Source organism: Ambystoma mexicanum, chromosome 11, assembly GCF_040938575.1.
Source record: "Ambystoma mexicanum isolate Mex_15411 chromosome 11, UKY_AmexF1_1, whole genome shotgun sequence".
Lineage (NCBI taxonomy): Eukaryota > Metazoa > Chordata > Amphibia > Caudata > Ambystomatidae > Ambystoma > Ambystoma mexicanum.
In genome coordinates, this window is record NC_090934.1 from 212,357,669 (window position 1) to 212,376,056 (window position 18,388).

At 44.0% G+C, this 18,388-nt stretch overlaps 1 protein-coding gene across 1 annotated transcript in view; it reads left to right on the forward strand.

Annotated features, from left to right (window-relative positions):
• The window catches only part of LOC138503269 (T-box transcription factor T-A-like), a 78,307-nt gene that overhangs the window by 38,983 nt on the left and 20,936 nt on the right, over window positions 1–18,388 (forward strand). The window contains exons 2-5 of the mRNA XM_069622873.1: window positions 8,621–8,885; window positions 12,826–12,960; window positions 13,094–13,155; window positions 13,483–13,538. Coding sequence (XP_069478974.1) covers window positions 8,621–8,885; window positions 12,826–12,960; window positions 13,094–13,155; window positions 13,483–13,538 — 518 coding nt within the window. The remainder of the gene's footprint in view (window positions 1–8,620; window positions 8,886–12,825; window positions 12,961–13,093; window positions 13,156–13,482; window positions 13,539–18,388) is intronic.

Consider the following 18,388-nt stretch of genomic DNA (forward strand, 5'->3'; position numbering starts at 1 on the left):
TGGTTGTTGCATGATAGCTGCTTCATAGCGGTAGGTGTGGTGCTGAGGAAATCAGTTGGATGTGTTCAGTCTGGAGAGTAGACACCCAGACTGAGTTCTGGCTGCGCTAGGCCTGAGGAGACGACTAAGCTAGCCGGAATGTGCTCAGCTAGCTGTGTTTTATTAGGATGATGAGGTGTTCGTGGGGTCATGTTAGTATGGGAACAGCTAGCCCGAATTTACCATGGTTTAGCTGTGTTCTAGTTGAGTGATGGTGTATAAGAGAGAGTAAGTGTAGTAGTATGATATGGTGGTTATTAGTAAAGCGCTTGCGACCAGGTACGAGAACAGGACAGAGGGGCGTACATAGCGGCTTACGTATATAAAGCGACAGGATGGATAGGGTAAACATGTAATACAGATAACATGGGGATACAGGTACATAGCATATATAGGAGATACAGATATGTACCATCTGCCGCATCATTCGTAGCGTCCACTCCATCTGTTCCATCCACTCCATCCATTCCATCCACTCCATCCATTCTATCTATTACATCCGTTCCATCCATTCCATCCGTTCCATCTCTCTCATCTGTTCTATCACTCCATCCGTTCCAACTATTCTATATGTTCAATCCACTCTATTCGTTCAATCCATTCAGTTTGTTCCATCTGCTCCATGCGTTCCCTATGTCCCATCCATTCCATCCGTTCATCGACTCCATGCGTTCCATCCATTCCATCGGTTCCATACACTCCATCGGTCCTATCAACTCCATTCGTTCCATTAATTCAGTTTGTTCCATCTGCTCCATGCATTTCCATACGTTCTATCCATTCCATACGTTCATGGACTCATCCACTCAATTCGTTCCATCCACTCCCTCCGTCCTATCCCCTCCGTCTGTTCTATCCACTCCATCCGTTCCATCTACTCCATCCGTTCCATCTACTCCATCCGTTCCATCTACTCCATCCGTTCACTTCCTCCCATCCGTTCCATCTGGTAGTATTAGGCAAAAAGTTTGTTTAGTAACCAGGTGTAAGAGTTTTAACAAAACTAATGAGGATATTAAAGAGAAAATCCCAAACTGAAGATTAGAGCTCCATACCCCATAATCAAAACCTGCCAGAGAGAAATTAAATTCCCAGGGGCATCACACACCCTGAGCACTGCATCACTAAAATGCATCAGTGTCAAAATACAAGTCCATCTATAGGAAGTTTCATCATATGACCAAATGATTCAGTGAAAAATAATTTTCTGGTACGGGTGGCAGAGATGATGTAACACAATACCAATCCTGCAATTCACAGTCTAGTTACTTTCAGGGTAATATATAGGAACTGCATGTCTGCTCATCATGCTGGCTCGCCCTTTGCCATGCTCTACTCCTACAACCGATGGCCAGGAGAATGGCCTTGCCGACAAGAGACATTGCTACATCTTCCATGTATGAGTGACCCGTATGCCCAGAAGATCATCAGAAGAGGCCATGCAATGCTTCGAGAAATTAAATGGCCCCCACAGCTGCCTTTGCCATCTGCAGTCCCACGTTCACTTGTTGTCCATCTCATCTCATCAAAACTGCTGCAGGGTCTCGAAACTCCCTGCCAATTCCCATGCGTTCTGGACCCTGCTGTGGCTCACACAACATAGCTACATCACAAGCTCTTCCCATTCCTCTTCCTCTGGGATTGAAAACAGAGGTGCATAGTTTAGGAAAATGCTCCTTACCAGAAAGAAAAATATTGTAAAGTAGAAGATCCAAACATTGACAATCCAGATATAATAACAATAGCTCCATGTACCTGTTACTAAAATGCTCAAGGCCTGGTCCGGAGAAAACAATTCTGGCAAATGTAGCCCCCTCCCCCCCACTGGTCATATTCCCCAGGAGAGAATAGTTCCTTCTAGCCTGCCTGGTGCTTATCACCTAGGTCACCCATGACTGACCTATCCACCTAGGTCACCCATGGCTGACCTATCCACCTAAGTCACCCCTGGCTGACATTGGGGCAAATGAAGGGCTAGGTTAGGCAGGTGGGGGAGCACGCTCACTACTCCGATATTGACATCAACAGTGGTTCTGTAAATAAAGCCGAGCCATTTAAGATAGACCTGGACTGAAACCTGTAATCTTAGAATGCTTTTGGGATAAAAACCTGGTAGTTCAGGGGAAGTGCTGTGGTTACAATCCTGCCATTCAAGACAACTTCAACATTGAAATCCAGTGGAATCCATGGTAGCTCCATGATCAAAACCTGTTACTTACTGTGATCTTGTTTTAAGATTAAAATCTTGAGATTAAATATACCCCAGTGAGTTAACACCTCCATTTAAGGGGAACCCCTTGTATAAGACTCAGTTGTTTAAGATGATCAATTTGTTGAACACCCAGCTATATAAGGTAATCCTACAATTGCGATCCTGACCTAGAAATTGGCCCCACATTTAAGGTACTTCCATCTCAAGGGGAGGTGTTCCTCACGGTGTAGGCACATTCATAAAATCTAGCAGACAGATATTTTCCAGGAGGAACAAAATTGCCCCAACTTCTAATACAAATAGCGGTGGATGTTCTGTTGGGTGTGACCAGGCTCTGCTCTAAAACTATTTAGAGTCTATGCAAATGTAAAGACTGGTGTAAATGCCACCCTATGCAACAAACAGCCCCATAGGGCTTATGACACCCTGTTATTAGTGTCCCTCAAAAATCATTATCATTGCTAGCCTCTTCACGAACACACAATGATCAAACAGAAAATTGACAATAACACATATTAGTAACTATACACAAAAATCAAAAAGTAAAATCTTCCAACCCATTCTGTTAAAGGACAAGGAAATATTTACACAATAAAACAATTGAATGTGTTGAAACATACAATACAGCACACAAACAACAGCACATTAAAACACCAATGATAATTGTAAAATGATATATAAACTTTATTGTGATTAGTTCAATTAAGACCTTTACACAAATAGACAAATAACAATTCAGAATTCATTATCATATCACATATCAGATGCATCACATCACATATCAGATGTATCACACTTATCATATATCACCTACATCAAAATTAATTAATCAAACAGTCTCCACACATAAGAAATATCAGCAAATCACAACCTTGTTTTTCAAATGATTCACACAAAGTGGTCCCATGTTGATAATAGAAATATATATTGCGTGGTTCAATCCAGTGTTTTATCATCCAAACAATGATATTTGTTCCATTCTAGGTCTAAATAATTCACAAATGCTAGATACCTGTGTGTCTACTTAAGAATTTACGTTTCGGCTCTAAGGGCTGTCAATTTAGAGCCGAGCCTTCGTCAGGACACTTGTGTAGGTTCCTTTAACAGAAAAAAGAGCCCAAGTTGGCTCTGCGAAGTGTTTGCACTTCATAGTGAAAATAGTTTATGTATCAAATCAAATTTTGTCGAAGCAGTGGTTGGATCTGTAAATATTAAAATATTATCTTACCCTATGCAAATGCTCCGGATATGGATGCATATTTCTATTTGTACATTGCACTACAAACGGACCAATGTTAGTTCCGGTGGATGTCCTGGGAAATAAATGTTTTTTTAACTCTTTTTACACATGTCCAGAATCTATTTGCATGTTAATGGCTTCTTTTAAACATCTAAATGTTGAATTAAAGGTTTCTTACCGGAAGCTTGCAACGTGAATATGTTCAAACACCCATCATGGCGATGTGCTGATGATGAACTGTTGAGAAATATATAAGAAGTGCCCTTTATTACAAGCCCCTATCATGTCCCATACACACATCTAGATCCATAACAAAATGCCCAGCAGTGCCTGAGTCACACTTACCTAATGTGGTCACTACAACTTGGGAATCGGACACCGCGTTTAGAAACGGAGCACTGCCGCGGGCCACCTAATCCCATTCTTCCTCTCAGTTTCCTGCAATCGTGTCTTCCCCTACTTACAGGAATGTTTTTATTTCGATAGTTGTGGTAAGTGTTACTTGGCAATCCATTAGTAGAGGTCGCCAGAGATACAACAGGTGTCTATGGGCAGCATCTTGGAAGAGAGTAGACTGAGTTCAAATCATCGACAAAAATACCTATTGTATTTGTAACAACAGACCCTGAAGCGCAGAAAGAATTAATATCGACATATGTAGCGCAATGAGGATATTCATTAAAGTATGATAATATGGACCAAAGGTATGTGTCCACCCACATTTTCAGAAGAGTGCTAACTGGTGTAATAAATTAGAAAAATAACATATGCAGATCTTATGCAACTGAAGATTTATCCTCAGAAACATACTGGCCAGTGCACCTCTCACAAATATCTTATCAATTTTACAGCAATGCTGGCCAATATATATATTAGTTCTGCTCCAATTGTAAGAGTCTGTTAGTCGTGCTGAAATTGTTAACGTCTTGCAGTACAAAATCAATGATTAACCACCGTATTTCACCTGAGTGGTTGTTCTCTAAAAATCTAAAAATAAAATTGGCAATATGGCTTAAATATTGCAAGTGCGAATCTTTGACCTAAATGGCATTTTTGCCTTGATGAGTTGTAAATATATTGATATGCCATGTGAAGTTGTTAATATGAAACACTGTGCTCTTTTTAATAAACATGCACACAGAGCAGTGGCCACAAGGATAGTGGCCTTTAAGAGGTGGTAAAGCCAATTGTTCTCTGATCTGCATGGGGGCAGTAGGTGCTAAATATCGGGCATATACTAACTTATCTTTCAGATTCTTTCCTCTTCTAAGTGCAAAAAGCTATTTTGATCCCGTGATTGCACCAATTCCGAGCATATTACATAACCTACTTATGCCACCTGTGCGAAACCCGAAGGTACTCTCACATCTACTCCCCGAGGATCTTCTGTTTAGGTGGTCTGGGAAGGGCCATCACTTTTGGGTCCTGACCCTGGGGGTGAACACGCAAGGGTGGATCGCCTGAGTACAGAGTCCTTGGGGATTGTACCCGAAGGCGAAACATGGTATCCCTCTTTTCCTAATACAGACCTATTCTTCCCATCCCATAGCCTTTATGGGCTATTGCCAATCTCACCCACCCTCCTCTGTAGTTTTCCCTTAAGTACTGAGAAGAAGAAGCAACTTGGATTAGTACAGATTTCCCATTAGAAACACCACTCTGGTACTGGGACGAAGAAGAGTGGTCATGTCACACTAATAGGCTCTAACAGGGTCAGGCAATTGAGTATACCTCAGCCTGTTAGTAGTAGAGGAGAGTATCAAAGGTGGAATCCAGAAGCACATGGGATGTGCACATGGGCGTAATTTTAGGGGGGGGCAGAAGAGGTGTTTGTCCCCCCCAACTTTCATGGCACACCATTGTGTCCCCATTAATTTGGCTGGGGACACCTTTTCTTCAGATGTCATGTCCCCCCAACATTTTCAGCAAAGTTACTCCACTGGATGTGCAGTCGCAGAAGGCAAAGAGAGCAGAGGAATTGCTGTGCTGAGGCGCGAGAAGCTGAAACGCAGCCGAAGATCCCAAGAGTCTTGCCGAGTGACTGTGTAGGACTGGGAGCCCTTGTGAGGGAAAGAGTACAGCAAGCGCTGTCTAGGAGCAGAGACGGAGCCAAGCGCAAAAGCCGGTGTGTGCTGAGCAGAGCACCTGGTGAACTGACGAGTTGGTTTTCCTTCTCGGGGAAAAGCTGCCAAAAGTATTGAAGGAAAGGCGCTTTTTAAGTCCACACAATTGAAAGCTACATTTACTGAATACCGAACTGCATAAAAAGTGCCATTCAAGCCTGCAGAACTTAAAGTTACATTTACTGAAAACTGAACTGAAAACTGAACTGAATGAAAAGCGTTATCCTGATGTATACAATGCAACATAACATTTACTGAATATTGAGTGGCAGGAAAGTCATGGTTTGAATTAAGTAAATGACGCATTTATGAAACATTGAATGAAAAGAAAGTTGTTACTTGATCAGACTAAGAAGTGCTATAAGACTGCATGGACATTCTGGGATAATCAAGTCTATCAAGTAACCCACTACCAGAAAAGCACCTTAAGAATCATGTTGAAGACCTATATGGGAATTGAAGAGTTGTCTTGCACATTACTGAAAAATGACTTTGGGGAATCCTATGGTTGTGTGACCTGTGATGGGTGGACCATGTGGTCTGACAACTGTGCCTAGACCAGAAACAACTAAGTACTGGAAAAGCAGCAAAGAAGTGAGTATTGGAAAAGTAGGAAAGAGTTGTGTGTCCTTGGTAAGCTAACCAAAGGACAGGTCAAACAGACCTTGTATTCCCGTGCGACCCTGTGAACAGAGGAAACAAGTCAACTGCTCAGTATACATCTTGGTGAAAGAAACCCTGAGACCCAAAGAACTGGAGAGTATTTAGCTTGCGGAAAGGAGTCCCAAGATTACAGTGTTGTATGAACTTGATTACATTTGAACTTGGGGAAGGGAAACCCAAGACCCTCTTTTGATGCGAACTGTGATGCCTGTGAACCTACAGAAGGTAACTTCAGAACTTGATCAAACCTCTTTGAAACGAAGTTACATTGGAACTTCATTGAACCTGAGACAGAGAACTCTAGATGAACTGAAATTGCCAATAGCTGTGCATTTACTTTTGAACACTCATATTTGGTTGAGAACATTTCCCCACTAGATTTTGTTGTAGTTGTGAGGACAAGCATAGGTTTTGACACAGACTTTTGATTTGGACTTGTAGACTCAGACTTTCCTTAGATTTCTGTAGGTAGGGAGATTCCCCACCATAGCATAGGGTTAGTTAGGCGTTACACCATCCTGATTATTAATAAAGCTTTGTTTAGAAATATAAATATGTTGTCTATGCCATCTCTCTTGATACCATGCCTGTCTCACATACCCTAACCAGTGTTATTCGAGGCCACGCCACTGGAAAATAGCTCCCCTACCCTAACCCAGCACAACACTGTGAAAGGCATCAGGGAGACCTGTAGACTAGTCACCCATTGCCCCCCCTGTCTGTCTCAGGCTGGGGTCAGAATGCTGAACCCACCCTTGGCTTCATTCGGAAGTAGGGAGATGGGGGTGATTGGAGGGGAGCCCTCACAAGTAGTGCTGCCATTTTGCCCATGCTGCTGGATTAGAAAGAGCACAGAGGATACTTTCAGCGCAAGCAAGCCAACAGTGCTATGGTAAGTGTAAAAACAGATGTTCTGTGTGTGCATGTTTGTGTGAATATATGTGTATGTGTGAGTGTTGGTTTGAATGCATATGTGGGAGTGGTGAGTGTGTGTGATAGTTTCCATGATTGTGTGTGTGTGTGATTTAAACTGTGTGTGGTTGTGTATCCGTAACCTAGTTTTGAGTTTGTCCTAATACAAGGTATTCTAGTGCTCTATCTAACCCCACTTGCTAGAGGCCAGGGTGTAGGGAAAGGGAGATTAGCATACAACCACAATTTTATTTTTACAGGACAATACTGCCATTTATTGGGTAAAGGCAACATGACCATGTTGTACAGTGGTTATACTGGCATATCTTGGGTACAGTCAGCATTGAAAATGAAATGTATTCTTATAGCAACATGCTGGCATATAATGGGCACAGAGAGCATGGGCATTTGTTCTTAAATTTGCAAAACTATTATACATCGGGCACAACCAGCATTACAGGACAATGCTGGTATGTATTGGCCCGGGCAGCATTAACATATGTTTTTACAGTGCTGTGCTGACATATATTTGGCACAGCCAGCATGTACATGTTTTGACAGTGACAATACTGTAATATATTGAGCACAGCCAGCATTGAAAGTGTGTTTATATATGGTGACATGCTTGCATCTATAGGGCACAGACAGCATCAACATGCATTGTTGCAGTGGCATGCTGGCATATATTAGGCACAGGCAGCATGAACATGTTTCACAGTGGTAATACTGACATGCATTGGACATGCGCCACATAAAAAAAGTGTTCTTGCAGTTGAGGTACTGGCATATATTGGGTACATCAGGCATGAAAACGTGTTTTATAGTGGCTTGTTTTCATATATTGGACACAGGCAGCGTTAACATGTTTACAGTGGCAATACTGACATATGTTGGACATATGTTTTAAGGGGTAATGCTGACATATATTATTGAAACATGCCCAAGGGTTTTTCTGTGGTCACAGCATGGGCATGTTCTGTAAAAAGCTCCTGTGTTCTGCTGGTGGCCTGGTATTTATCAGACCTTTTCATATTTTCTCCTATTGAACCAATTGTACATTGTATGGATTTTGCTTACCAATCTTTCTGATCTTTGTGCAGTAAAATTCACCATTTAACCCATTATTTTAGAAAATGTTCGTAGGGGGAGAAAACTACACAAAACTTTGCTCGCTCTTTTAGATTCTGAGATTCTGGGAAAATGTTCACACACCTCCACTGTGAAAATTCACCATTCACTAATGTAATCAATTTACAGCAACTGAGCCGCAGACAAAAGTGGTTTCCAGAGTCTGTAAATGAACTATCATGAGGCATAGCTCTCAAAGGAGTTTTTGAAACTGAGACTGGACGATTGTTCTGAAATTAAAAGTTTGTTGTGTATAGTCGTTAAACTTTGACCAGGACCTAATGCTTTTATCTTTGCCTCCAGGAGGATGTTCCCTGTGCTAAAAGTGCGGATATCCGGCCTAGACCCCAGTGCCATGTATTCTGTCCTCCTGGACTTTGTGGCTGCAGATGGGAATCGTTGGAAGTACGTCAATGGCGAGTGGATTCCAGGCGGGAAGCCTGAGCCCCAGAGTCCAAGCTGTGTCTACATTCACCCAGATTCACCCAACTTTGGAGCACACTGGATGAAGGCAGACATCACCTTCTGCAAAGTGAAACTTTCCAACAAGATGAACGGTGGGGGCCAGGTAAACAAAAGACGCACTGTGGCTTTGTTTGACCTTGGGTGGCAATCCCATTCCCCACTTCCTAGCAAGATGTTTAATACCTGATGCAAATACAAATGTACCCGTGTACCCAATGTGGCGCCCTAGTGTAAAACAGCACAATTATTTTATTTCTGCACTCTAAAGTACCTTGCTGTTTAGCTACTAAGACTTCACTGTGCACAAATACCATTTACATCATCTAAGTGCAAAAGCTATTAGCACACAAGACTAACAGGAAGTATTAATGACAGAAAAATGGCGATTGACCAAACCATTGCATATGCTTTCTAATTTGTCGAGATACAATCCGGTAAAGTTTGAAAGCAATCTGTCTTAAATACCTACAAATGTTATTTTTCGGTGCTGTCGAGACCTCTGATTTATCACGAAAGAAAACATGGAAAGATGGTTAGGAAAGGGGACTCACATGCCCTGGCTTTATGAAGTTTATTTTGACAAAATAGTATCCCTGATCTACTCACATGTAGGCAAGGGCACTGATATGCCTACATTACAAGATTTGGCGTCTCCAAGAGGACTGTATGGATATTTACTTTTAACGGACCCCAAAATGTTTGAAGTAAATGTTTTACAAATTCCTGAGAATACATTCATTAAAATTTGGGTTGATGTAGATAGCTTTTTTAAATACTTGTGTAGCCTCCTCTTTGGAATAATCTTGTTGTCCAAATGTGTTTCAAGGGGATGGAATCAGTATAACAAACTACCTTTTCTGATGGATATTGGACATCTTTTCACGATGGAGACTCGTTCTCTGGCTATAAAAACATTGGAGATAGGTTTCCAGTCAGCCGAATATTTAGGCTAGATGGTAAACTGATATTTGGCTTATAGCAGAAATATGCTTCCAAGTTTTCTAAAAACAAGTTACAAGGAACGTGAATAAATGGGAGTGGACCAGTAATGGAGATAGAGTGGTATAGGTAATGTTACGGTACCAATATCATGTCCAGAAATATACACTTTAAATGAATAGACTTGAAATGCATTCAATGTGTATATTCGACTCCTGTGGTGCTGCACGGGATGCATTCAGATGTAGCCGGTGAATGCCGGCCTAGCTGCAGATATGACCCAGCCACGTTCTTGCATATGGGGGCAGAAAGTCTTTATGCCCAACAACTGCAGGTTGGGGGGGGCGAGGTGATCGCACATTTTACTAGCTGGCTACTGAGGACTAACATGCGTCTTACACATTGCCGGGGCCTGACTTACCGGGCCGCCGGTCTCGTAATGAGCCGGTGGCACAAGGAAGTCAGACGCCGGTAAAATATTATGGGTCTGGCTGTAACCCACCAGTAGGACCGGCAGGGTTACCGCCAGACCCGTAATGAGGCCCATAGACTCTACAAAAAAGAGAGTTCTCTGTTTAGTGACTGAAGTTGGTCACAGTGATCGAAACATATGTAGCATTCCCCAAGCATGTAGTTTCTTATAGGAGATCCAACTTAATTTTGACTTGCATGAAGGGTATGTGATCAGAGTATGGAGTAACATACACACGTGCCACTGCCTACCACACACAACTCAGTGGGTCAGTGGAAAGGCTCAACAAAAAAGATCTAAAAAGAATGATAGGTGCTTGTGAGAAGCACATGCGGAGTAAATGAGATCTTCTCCTCCAATGCCTGCTGTTCTCCTACAGGGAGGTGGCACAAGGAGTGAGCAGCAACCCTTCTTTGGATACCCTGTCAGGGTTCCCCTTTTCTTGGTCAAGAAAGACAAGTAAGGTACCCCTCCTAGACCAACCCCGAATGTGGTGGACTTTGTTAGGTCAGAGACAGAAGCGTTTGCATGGGGTAAAGGTCAAGTCGGGCATTGGTCGAACATTGATATGACCAAAAGGCCTCACAGGCTGGATTGGAAGGAGTTGAGGAACCCTAGTCCTTTGGAAGGTAATGCTCGCCATCTGAGAGCCCAGGAGGATCAAGCGTTGAAGCATTACACTGGTGAATCGCGGGAGATGGCTGCATTCTCCCTGTCTATGCCTTGGTTCCTTTTAGCCTTTTTCCATTTCCCAAACGTGCTCCCAAGCTTATTATGCAAAGAGACTGAGCGTATGATCTCTCCTCAAAGTACTGTTAATACACACTATCTTAGAGAGGCTTCAGAAAGTACCCTTCCTGACACCCCCAATCACCTGCAAGGCAGATTCGAGATGTTGGGGTTATTTCGAAGCCAATGCAGAGTTTCTACAAAAGGACTTTGAAGGTGGCTGTCGTTACATCCATAGCAACTGGCAGAATAGTTAGTGAAAGCCATGCTTAATCTGTAGACATTTGTTTTATAACTTCACATAAAACGTCTTTTTTTTTAGAATCTATCTGGATTTCCTTTGTGAGTTTGCTTCAGATGTTTACATCAATGAAATTAGAACTCTTTTCGTTTTTGTTTCAAATCATGAAGCTCTGTACGAAGAGACTCGTCATGAATTGAATAAGAGCGCTGTTCAGTGTTACATTGTGAGGACAGGGACCAGCAGTGATGCAGGACACGTTTTTGGGGCACATGGTTTTGCCGCTATGGGGAATAACCTCTAAGCAAGGGTTTTCTGCATTGATCATACTGTGTGTTCTGCTATTAGAAAGATGATCTTAAAGACCATTTGCCTTCTTGTTTAAAGCCTGTATTATGCAGTGTTGGAACTGGGCCGGATCTTCATGAACCCGAGATCTGGCAAGAAATGTCTTCCCGGATCTAGGGAAATCCATTTGCACTTTTCATTCATTTAGGACATTTCGGTGCCGGAGCCAGGATTCTGTAGTCCTTAGAACCAGGGGCGAGGCACTTACCACAAGACCAAGCGGAGCCCTCTGAAATCCTTTGCTAAAAGTGCACGCTGCAGAAACATATTCAAGTGCAGCTTTTTAGGTTTGAACGGTGTGCACATATTATACTTTGCTTGCAACATTAATAATAACATTATAGGAAATATATCTCTGCCTTAGGCTATTTTCCAGGTGTTCATGATTAATCTCCTCCAGCCCCCTACACCTCCCCTGGCCTGCCCCACCTACACCTGTCACTGGCGCCTGGTATGATTACACATCAAAAAGATTGCATGTCCAACACTGGTATTTTGTCCTTTGTAATGTAGGCACCTATCGCTTTTGTCTTATGCCTGATCTGTATTTTATCTGAGCCTGTGAATGATCAGCTGCCCCTTAGCCCGTCTCCATTGTTCCGGGGGTGCAACGAATGACAGAGGGATGGAGTAAAGATTTCACATAATAATTTGGAGGCTCGATACCAGCGGTGTTGCTTTGGGAGGGCCTGAGGGGGCTATAGTCCCCGGTCTTTTGGTTGTAGCCCCGGATAGAAGCTCAGGGGTTGCAATCAAAAAGGCTATACCTAGCCCCCAGTCCTGACAGTCCCAACATTAGCATAGCCCCGGATCTTTTCCAGACCTAGCAACACCACTGCTCAATACCATTCCAAGCCGCTAATGTTGTTGCAAAACCCCAGGAAGTAGACAGCTGGGTCCCATACATAACGCAGGTGTTAATTCGTATGCAGTGATATCATGTACGACTTGCTACTGATCCGATATCCTGGCCCGGCAGATTTACACCCGATCGGGCATGTGAAGACTACCAAAATCATTTGCAAGTAATTGTTAAATATTTAAAGTTTCAAATAACGATTGGTGGAAGTATGGATCCATGTTGGTTAGTGTGAGAAATTGTCAGTGCTAGATCACGAACAGGTTACTCTTGGCAAAGCCTTGATGAATTGCGGACGTACTCAAATGTTTGCTATGATTTTTCAATTAAGACATTTTTATTATAAAAAGGCATTGAAATTGAAAGAAATTTTGATTGGAGGTGGGTTGCGTTTGTTGACCTGGATCCCAGCTGGGTTTTCATATTTCAGTTATCTGTTTTCTCCAATCCAACAGATCATGCTGAACTCCCTGCACAAGTATGAACCCCGCATTCACGTCATGAAGGTGGGGGGACCTCAGAAAATGATCAACAGCTTTGCCTTCCCTGAGACTCAGTTCATCGCAGTCACTGCCTATCAGAACGAAGAGGTGAGCAGCTGTATTTTTCAATACCCCATTCTCTACAAAGTACTCTCCCAGAGAATGCGCTTCCTTTGAGAGCCGTCCCTTCCCACAAGCATCACAGTCTCTAGCCTGCCTGACTGTCCTTCTCTCTCTACAGATCACAGCACTGAAAATCAAACACAACCCATTCGCCAAAGCCTTCCTGGATGCCAAGGAGCGGTGAGTGGTGGTGTGGGACGGTGCAGTGTTGCCAGATCCAGAAGCTTCTGTGGCTTCACGCGTTCCTGTGCACTCTGCCTGCTTGGTGCCAATGGGCTGGGTCTTTAAAGCTTCATAAGAAAAGGAAATTGATGGTAGTGAGGGGTGGTGGGTTCAGTGGAGGTTGGGAGACTACAATTGGGTTTGTGGATCCGCAAGTGTGTACGCCCTGTGTTTACACCAACATCAGCATATGAGTAAATAGTGTGAAGCAAGACATCTAACACAAAAAACAAGTTGTCCCATTTATGCAGGTTCCTTGTGACCCTTTATTTTGTTTTGTTACAGAAGTGACACGCGGGATGTTCTGGATAATGGCGATCCCCAGTCTGGGTATTCACAAAGTAAGTTGTGTTTTTTCTTGCAACCACAAAATGTGTTTTATCATAGGCCTTGGGACAATAGTAACGTTCAATTTGCGGATTCCTGCTGACTATGGTCTCTTGGAAATCACAGACCAGCTGAAGAAGTGGACACCATGACCAATCAAAGATATGATTGATATGATATGATTGGTTATATATAATGCACTTAATACCCAGAGGTTTCTAAGTGCTGACCCGGGGATCGAACCTGTGTTGCGCTGGTCGTCTTGCTTCCAAGGCGAGCACGTTGCCCCTGAGATAAAGACAAGCTAGAAGTTGAGCTCCGTTGCCAATAACCTACCAGCTGCCACGTAGGTGGCTTCCTCATCAAATCATGGACTAGTTGCACGCAGAGCTCTCTGACAAATCACAGGCTGCATGGGTGGGCTCTACATACACTCAGTATTGCACTAGCTAGCTAGCAGCAGAAAACAGGCCCTGTTCACACTGACCGGTGAGATGTACCTGTGGGCTTCCTGCTCAATAACTGACTATATGAAGGGATAGGTTCTCCACCCCAGATCAGAAAGGCTGTACAATTGGACGCTTTCCTTGTTGTAGAGCAGCTAGTTAGCAGCATACGTCATTTTTCTAAACCAATCACAGTGAAGCCTAACATGTGTACTTTCCATCCAGCCACAGATCATCTTTACAGAATGACTGCCCAGATGGAGGGGATGCACTAGCCCAGTCAAGTAGCTAGGTCTGCGCTTACTAAATACAAGAATAAGAATACATAATAAATTGTAAAGGTTTTTATAAACCATCTACTAAATTAAAAAAATAATATATAATGTAGTGCTTACCTTGTGCAGATGGCAGCCATATTGTATTTAGAGGAGGCCAGGCACATCACATGAAGTGGGGACTTAAAGAAGATCCTCATACTCCACACCTTGTCAACAAACCTTTACTTGGCCCTCATATTAACGTTTGTACTTTCAGTCGGAAAGGTTCTCCAAGAGACATGTTTGTTGACACTGCCACTTGGGGGATGGTTCTCAACACTGATAACCCTAGACAGCAGTGAGGCCAAAGATGCATGTATGGTTCTCTCGTGTGCCCGAGTGGGCTCTCAGCCCAGAACGCTCTCGGAGTCTCAGAGGTTATTTTATTAGTAGCATTTCATAATTGGTTGTTAATGCGTTGTGCTATTTGTCGAGATGCTCTTGAGTTTCTAGGATTTTGCAATTGAGGGGGACAGATATTGAGTCGCAGAGTTGTGAGGGGTTCAGTGCAGTGTGGGTTCTTGAATTCTTTGAGTTTGATTATTTTTTCCTGAAGGTATTGTGTGGGCTCTCTGTGATGGGAGCAGTCGGGTCTTTGGCCTCTACTGTCTCTGCTGTTTAGGTCTGGTATTGTCCGCATTTAGAAGCTTTGTCCTTCTCATGGTCATTTTTCCTGCAAATTTGATCCACGTTTCTGTTCTCTTTATTGAGGTTGTTGAGGTTATTGGTGCTTTTTTAGGGAGCAGTTAAAGGGCTGCTTTGGGTGTGCCATATCCATTCATCGAGGGTGTGGATTCTTTGGTCCAGTGTTCCAGGGTAGCTTTGTGAGGGGCAGTGAGGATTCGAGGCCTCAAGGGCTGCATGGAGCTCATCCAGCGTAGTGTCCGAACATGGTCTGACAGCTTTTGGTGGGTCCTGGGCGCTTATGGGAGTCTCAGTTTGGGTGAGTTTAGTGAACGGAATGGCGACGTTTGTATTTTACATTGTACTGGTGCTAGCAGAAAGTGTGCTGAATTGAATAAAACTACTGTTCATAGGGCAACACATGATGGTAGCTTTCGTAGTTCTAGTTGTTTTCCAAATGAGATTAAATGCTGGGAGGGGCGAGTTACATTAACCTAACCAAATTGGTACACATTGGGGCATACAAGGGAGAGGGGGTGGGAGAGTACCCCAGTATGAGTCCAGGAGTGGGGGTGGGGTGAGGGGCTAGAATGTGGTTGAAATGCGCTCAGAACTAAGTCAGGATTGGGAATGGTAGGTGGGTGGGGGTAATAAAGAGTGAAGGGAGCCTGTGACCAGCCCATGAATGGGGATAAAAGGTGGGGAGGGAACCCGGCAGCCAAGGGGGCCCCAACAAAAACAGAAGGGTAGGATGGGAGAATATGGATCAAAGGCAGCCCAAAACAATCCCAGAGGTGAGGGGGCATGAGGGAGAGAGAATGGAATGAGGGGAAGGGAGCCCAGAACCAGGGGAGGAGGGGAGTAGGGTGAAGAGGTGGGGAAGGGAGCCCTGGAAGTAAGGAATGGGAAGCAAAGCGAGAAAAGGACCAGCCCAGAAAAAGGGGGCGGGGGGAGCCCAGAACAGTGGTGTGTGAGGGGACCCAGACCACTCCAGGGTGTAATGAGGGAGGGATGAAGATGATAAACCAGCCAGAGATAGAGAGATAGAGGTTTGGGAGAAGTCCCCTAAAGTCACATCAGACAGATAAAGGAAAAATGGCAGATCACCTACTGGAGTGGCCCATGGTGGTACATTCAGGCACCATCTTGCAAAGCAGAGGGTGAGAATGGCCTCCTGCCCCCATATACATTGCCGCCTTAGTCTACATTTTGTTAGGGCAGATCATGTAGACTCTGGGGCTTTGCAATAGTTCCTGGGGCATTTCTCGGCTTGCAGCTGAGACAGCAAAACTCTCAGGGGCCCAGGAAGATAGAATGGCTTGGCCACCTTAGTGGCAGATGGTCTGCTGAACAAAGGGCGAGGGCGTGTGCAAAGAAACATGTTTTACCCTCATCTGGGTCTTTTTTAGCCCGCTCATTTGGGCTCAGAGGACTAATGGGGATGCCTCTTGCCCTGCAGTGGTTTCTGGGGCAAGTCTGGGTCTGTGATTGAGCATGCAAAATGCTCTAGGAACCAAGCTGATAGGATGCCGTGGTCCCTTCTTTTGGTGGCAGCGGTCTATTGAAGAAAGGTGCAAAGAGCACATCTGCTGCACAAAAATCACCTGGTTACCCCAACATAGAGGGAGCGGAGGGGACACTGCTCTTAGGTAAACATCACAAAAAACTCCATTGGCGTGGGTTCGTTTGCGGGAGTGGATCCCACCACTGAGTGCTTGAGGTGGAGGACATTCAGGTACTCTGAGAAAGTTTCGGTCAAAGTGCTTCCTTTTTATCTAGCCACAGGCTGAAATGTCAATCATGGTGAGGTCTTGGTGGTTGACTGTGAGGTTTGTTACCACCCTTGTGAATTTTTCTGCAAAGGGTTATATGATGATGGTCTGTAGATGAAGAGGAATGGAAGCGTGGACATGTTTGCAATGTATTATCAGTCATTTCGGGATTGGTGCCAGGTCATAGGAGGCATTTGCAGTCCAGGATGCTTCCCTGGAGTGATACCTTTTGGTCAATGGGATCTCTGTGCACAAGTGCCATTCCAGCTCTGCTATTTCAAGTTTTCCTTTCTTTATTGTTCATTTCTAATGCGCCTATACACGTGGGTGTCTTAAGGAGCACCAAGGCAAGGGCAGGAGGCAGCGACCCTACTAGGCCTTGTACATTCGGATTGTGCAAGTGCAGATATTTATAACGCGCTCAATACCTGAGGTCGATTTTAAGCGCGGATCCAGGATTGGAACCAGTGTTGCTCACCGTGGTCTTGCTCCCAAGACCTGTGCGTTGCCACTGAGCTATCCTCCCTTGCCTGGTTAAGTGAATATGATCTTATTGTCGCCTTGTGAAATGCTGTAGTGTAATAACTTTTTACTCACTTCTCTTTGATGAAGAATACATCTGTGCTGCCCTCAACAAGCAGGCCGTTAATGTCCGTGCTGTATTTGGATATGGAATCCGCATTGAAGAGGAGACAATTCATTCTGTAGTTGCTTTGTGTCCAGTTGGCACATTAGTACATTAGTGGGGGTTCTTCCAGGAGGTTCTTGCTTAGCTGGGAAGATGCTGACTGATGTCTCCTGAGCATTAGAATCATCTTCCAATGAGCTGGGACGGTTCCCCTGAGAGTGGAGACTTTCTTCCTGGCTCCATCATAGGCTGGTATGTGGGCAGTGCTTGATGGTGAATGGTTTGGTCTGAGGTGGTGTCATGGAAGGTGGAAGGTAAATCTGTGAAGGTGACATTGGGTCGTGAGGTGCTGCTTTTCTAGTGTTTGGTGGTTGTGTTCTAGGCTGGAACTGATGGTCTTGATATGATGAGTCGCAGGTAGACGTTTTCTTTACACCTCTTTTACCCTTTCTATGAGCATACCTTGTGGGCTTGCTGGCATCTTAAGAAGTATTCTGAGATGCAGCAGGTGGTGGCCTCTCAGGCATGCTCTGACTGACTTTTTGAAATACCACATGTTTCTACCATCAATAACACACACATAATGATGGCCTTGCCTATGTCTTTTGTCAAAAAAGGAAAGAGTTGAGCCCAACATGGTTGTGGTGTCCATTGTCTTTCTGCCTTAAGGAAGATGGAGGGAGTGAGGACGGGCTATTACTCTCCTGGTTAAAGTTAAAGTTCAAAAGTAATTTTGGGACAAGAAAGATTGCGTCTTCTGGCCTCCTTGTCATGTACGTATTGAAAGGGTAACTTGTAAAGAAAAAATACGCAGCTGGTCACTGAGCACAGCACCTGAGCAATTTAAGAGTGAGGCTTGAGAATACACTCGGCCTTGCAACTTACATTCAAAGGAAGTTGAAAGTGGTGTCTGGGCTCTTCAGCAGCTGTTACTCTGAACCCAAAGTTCTTTCGTCCCATAAGCCCCAGCACCTAGATTATGGTAATGAGGGGAGTCTCCAGACTGCCGATTTCCCAATCCTTGCAGCACATAAGGTAAATACATTTATTTGAGAGTGAGTGATTGAATGAGAGGAA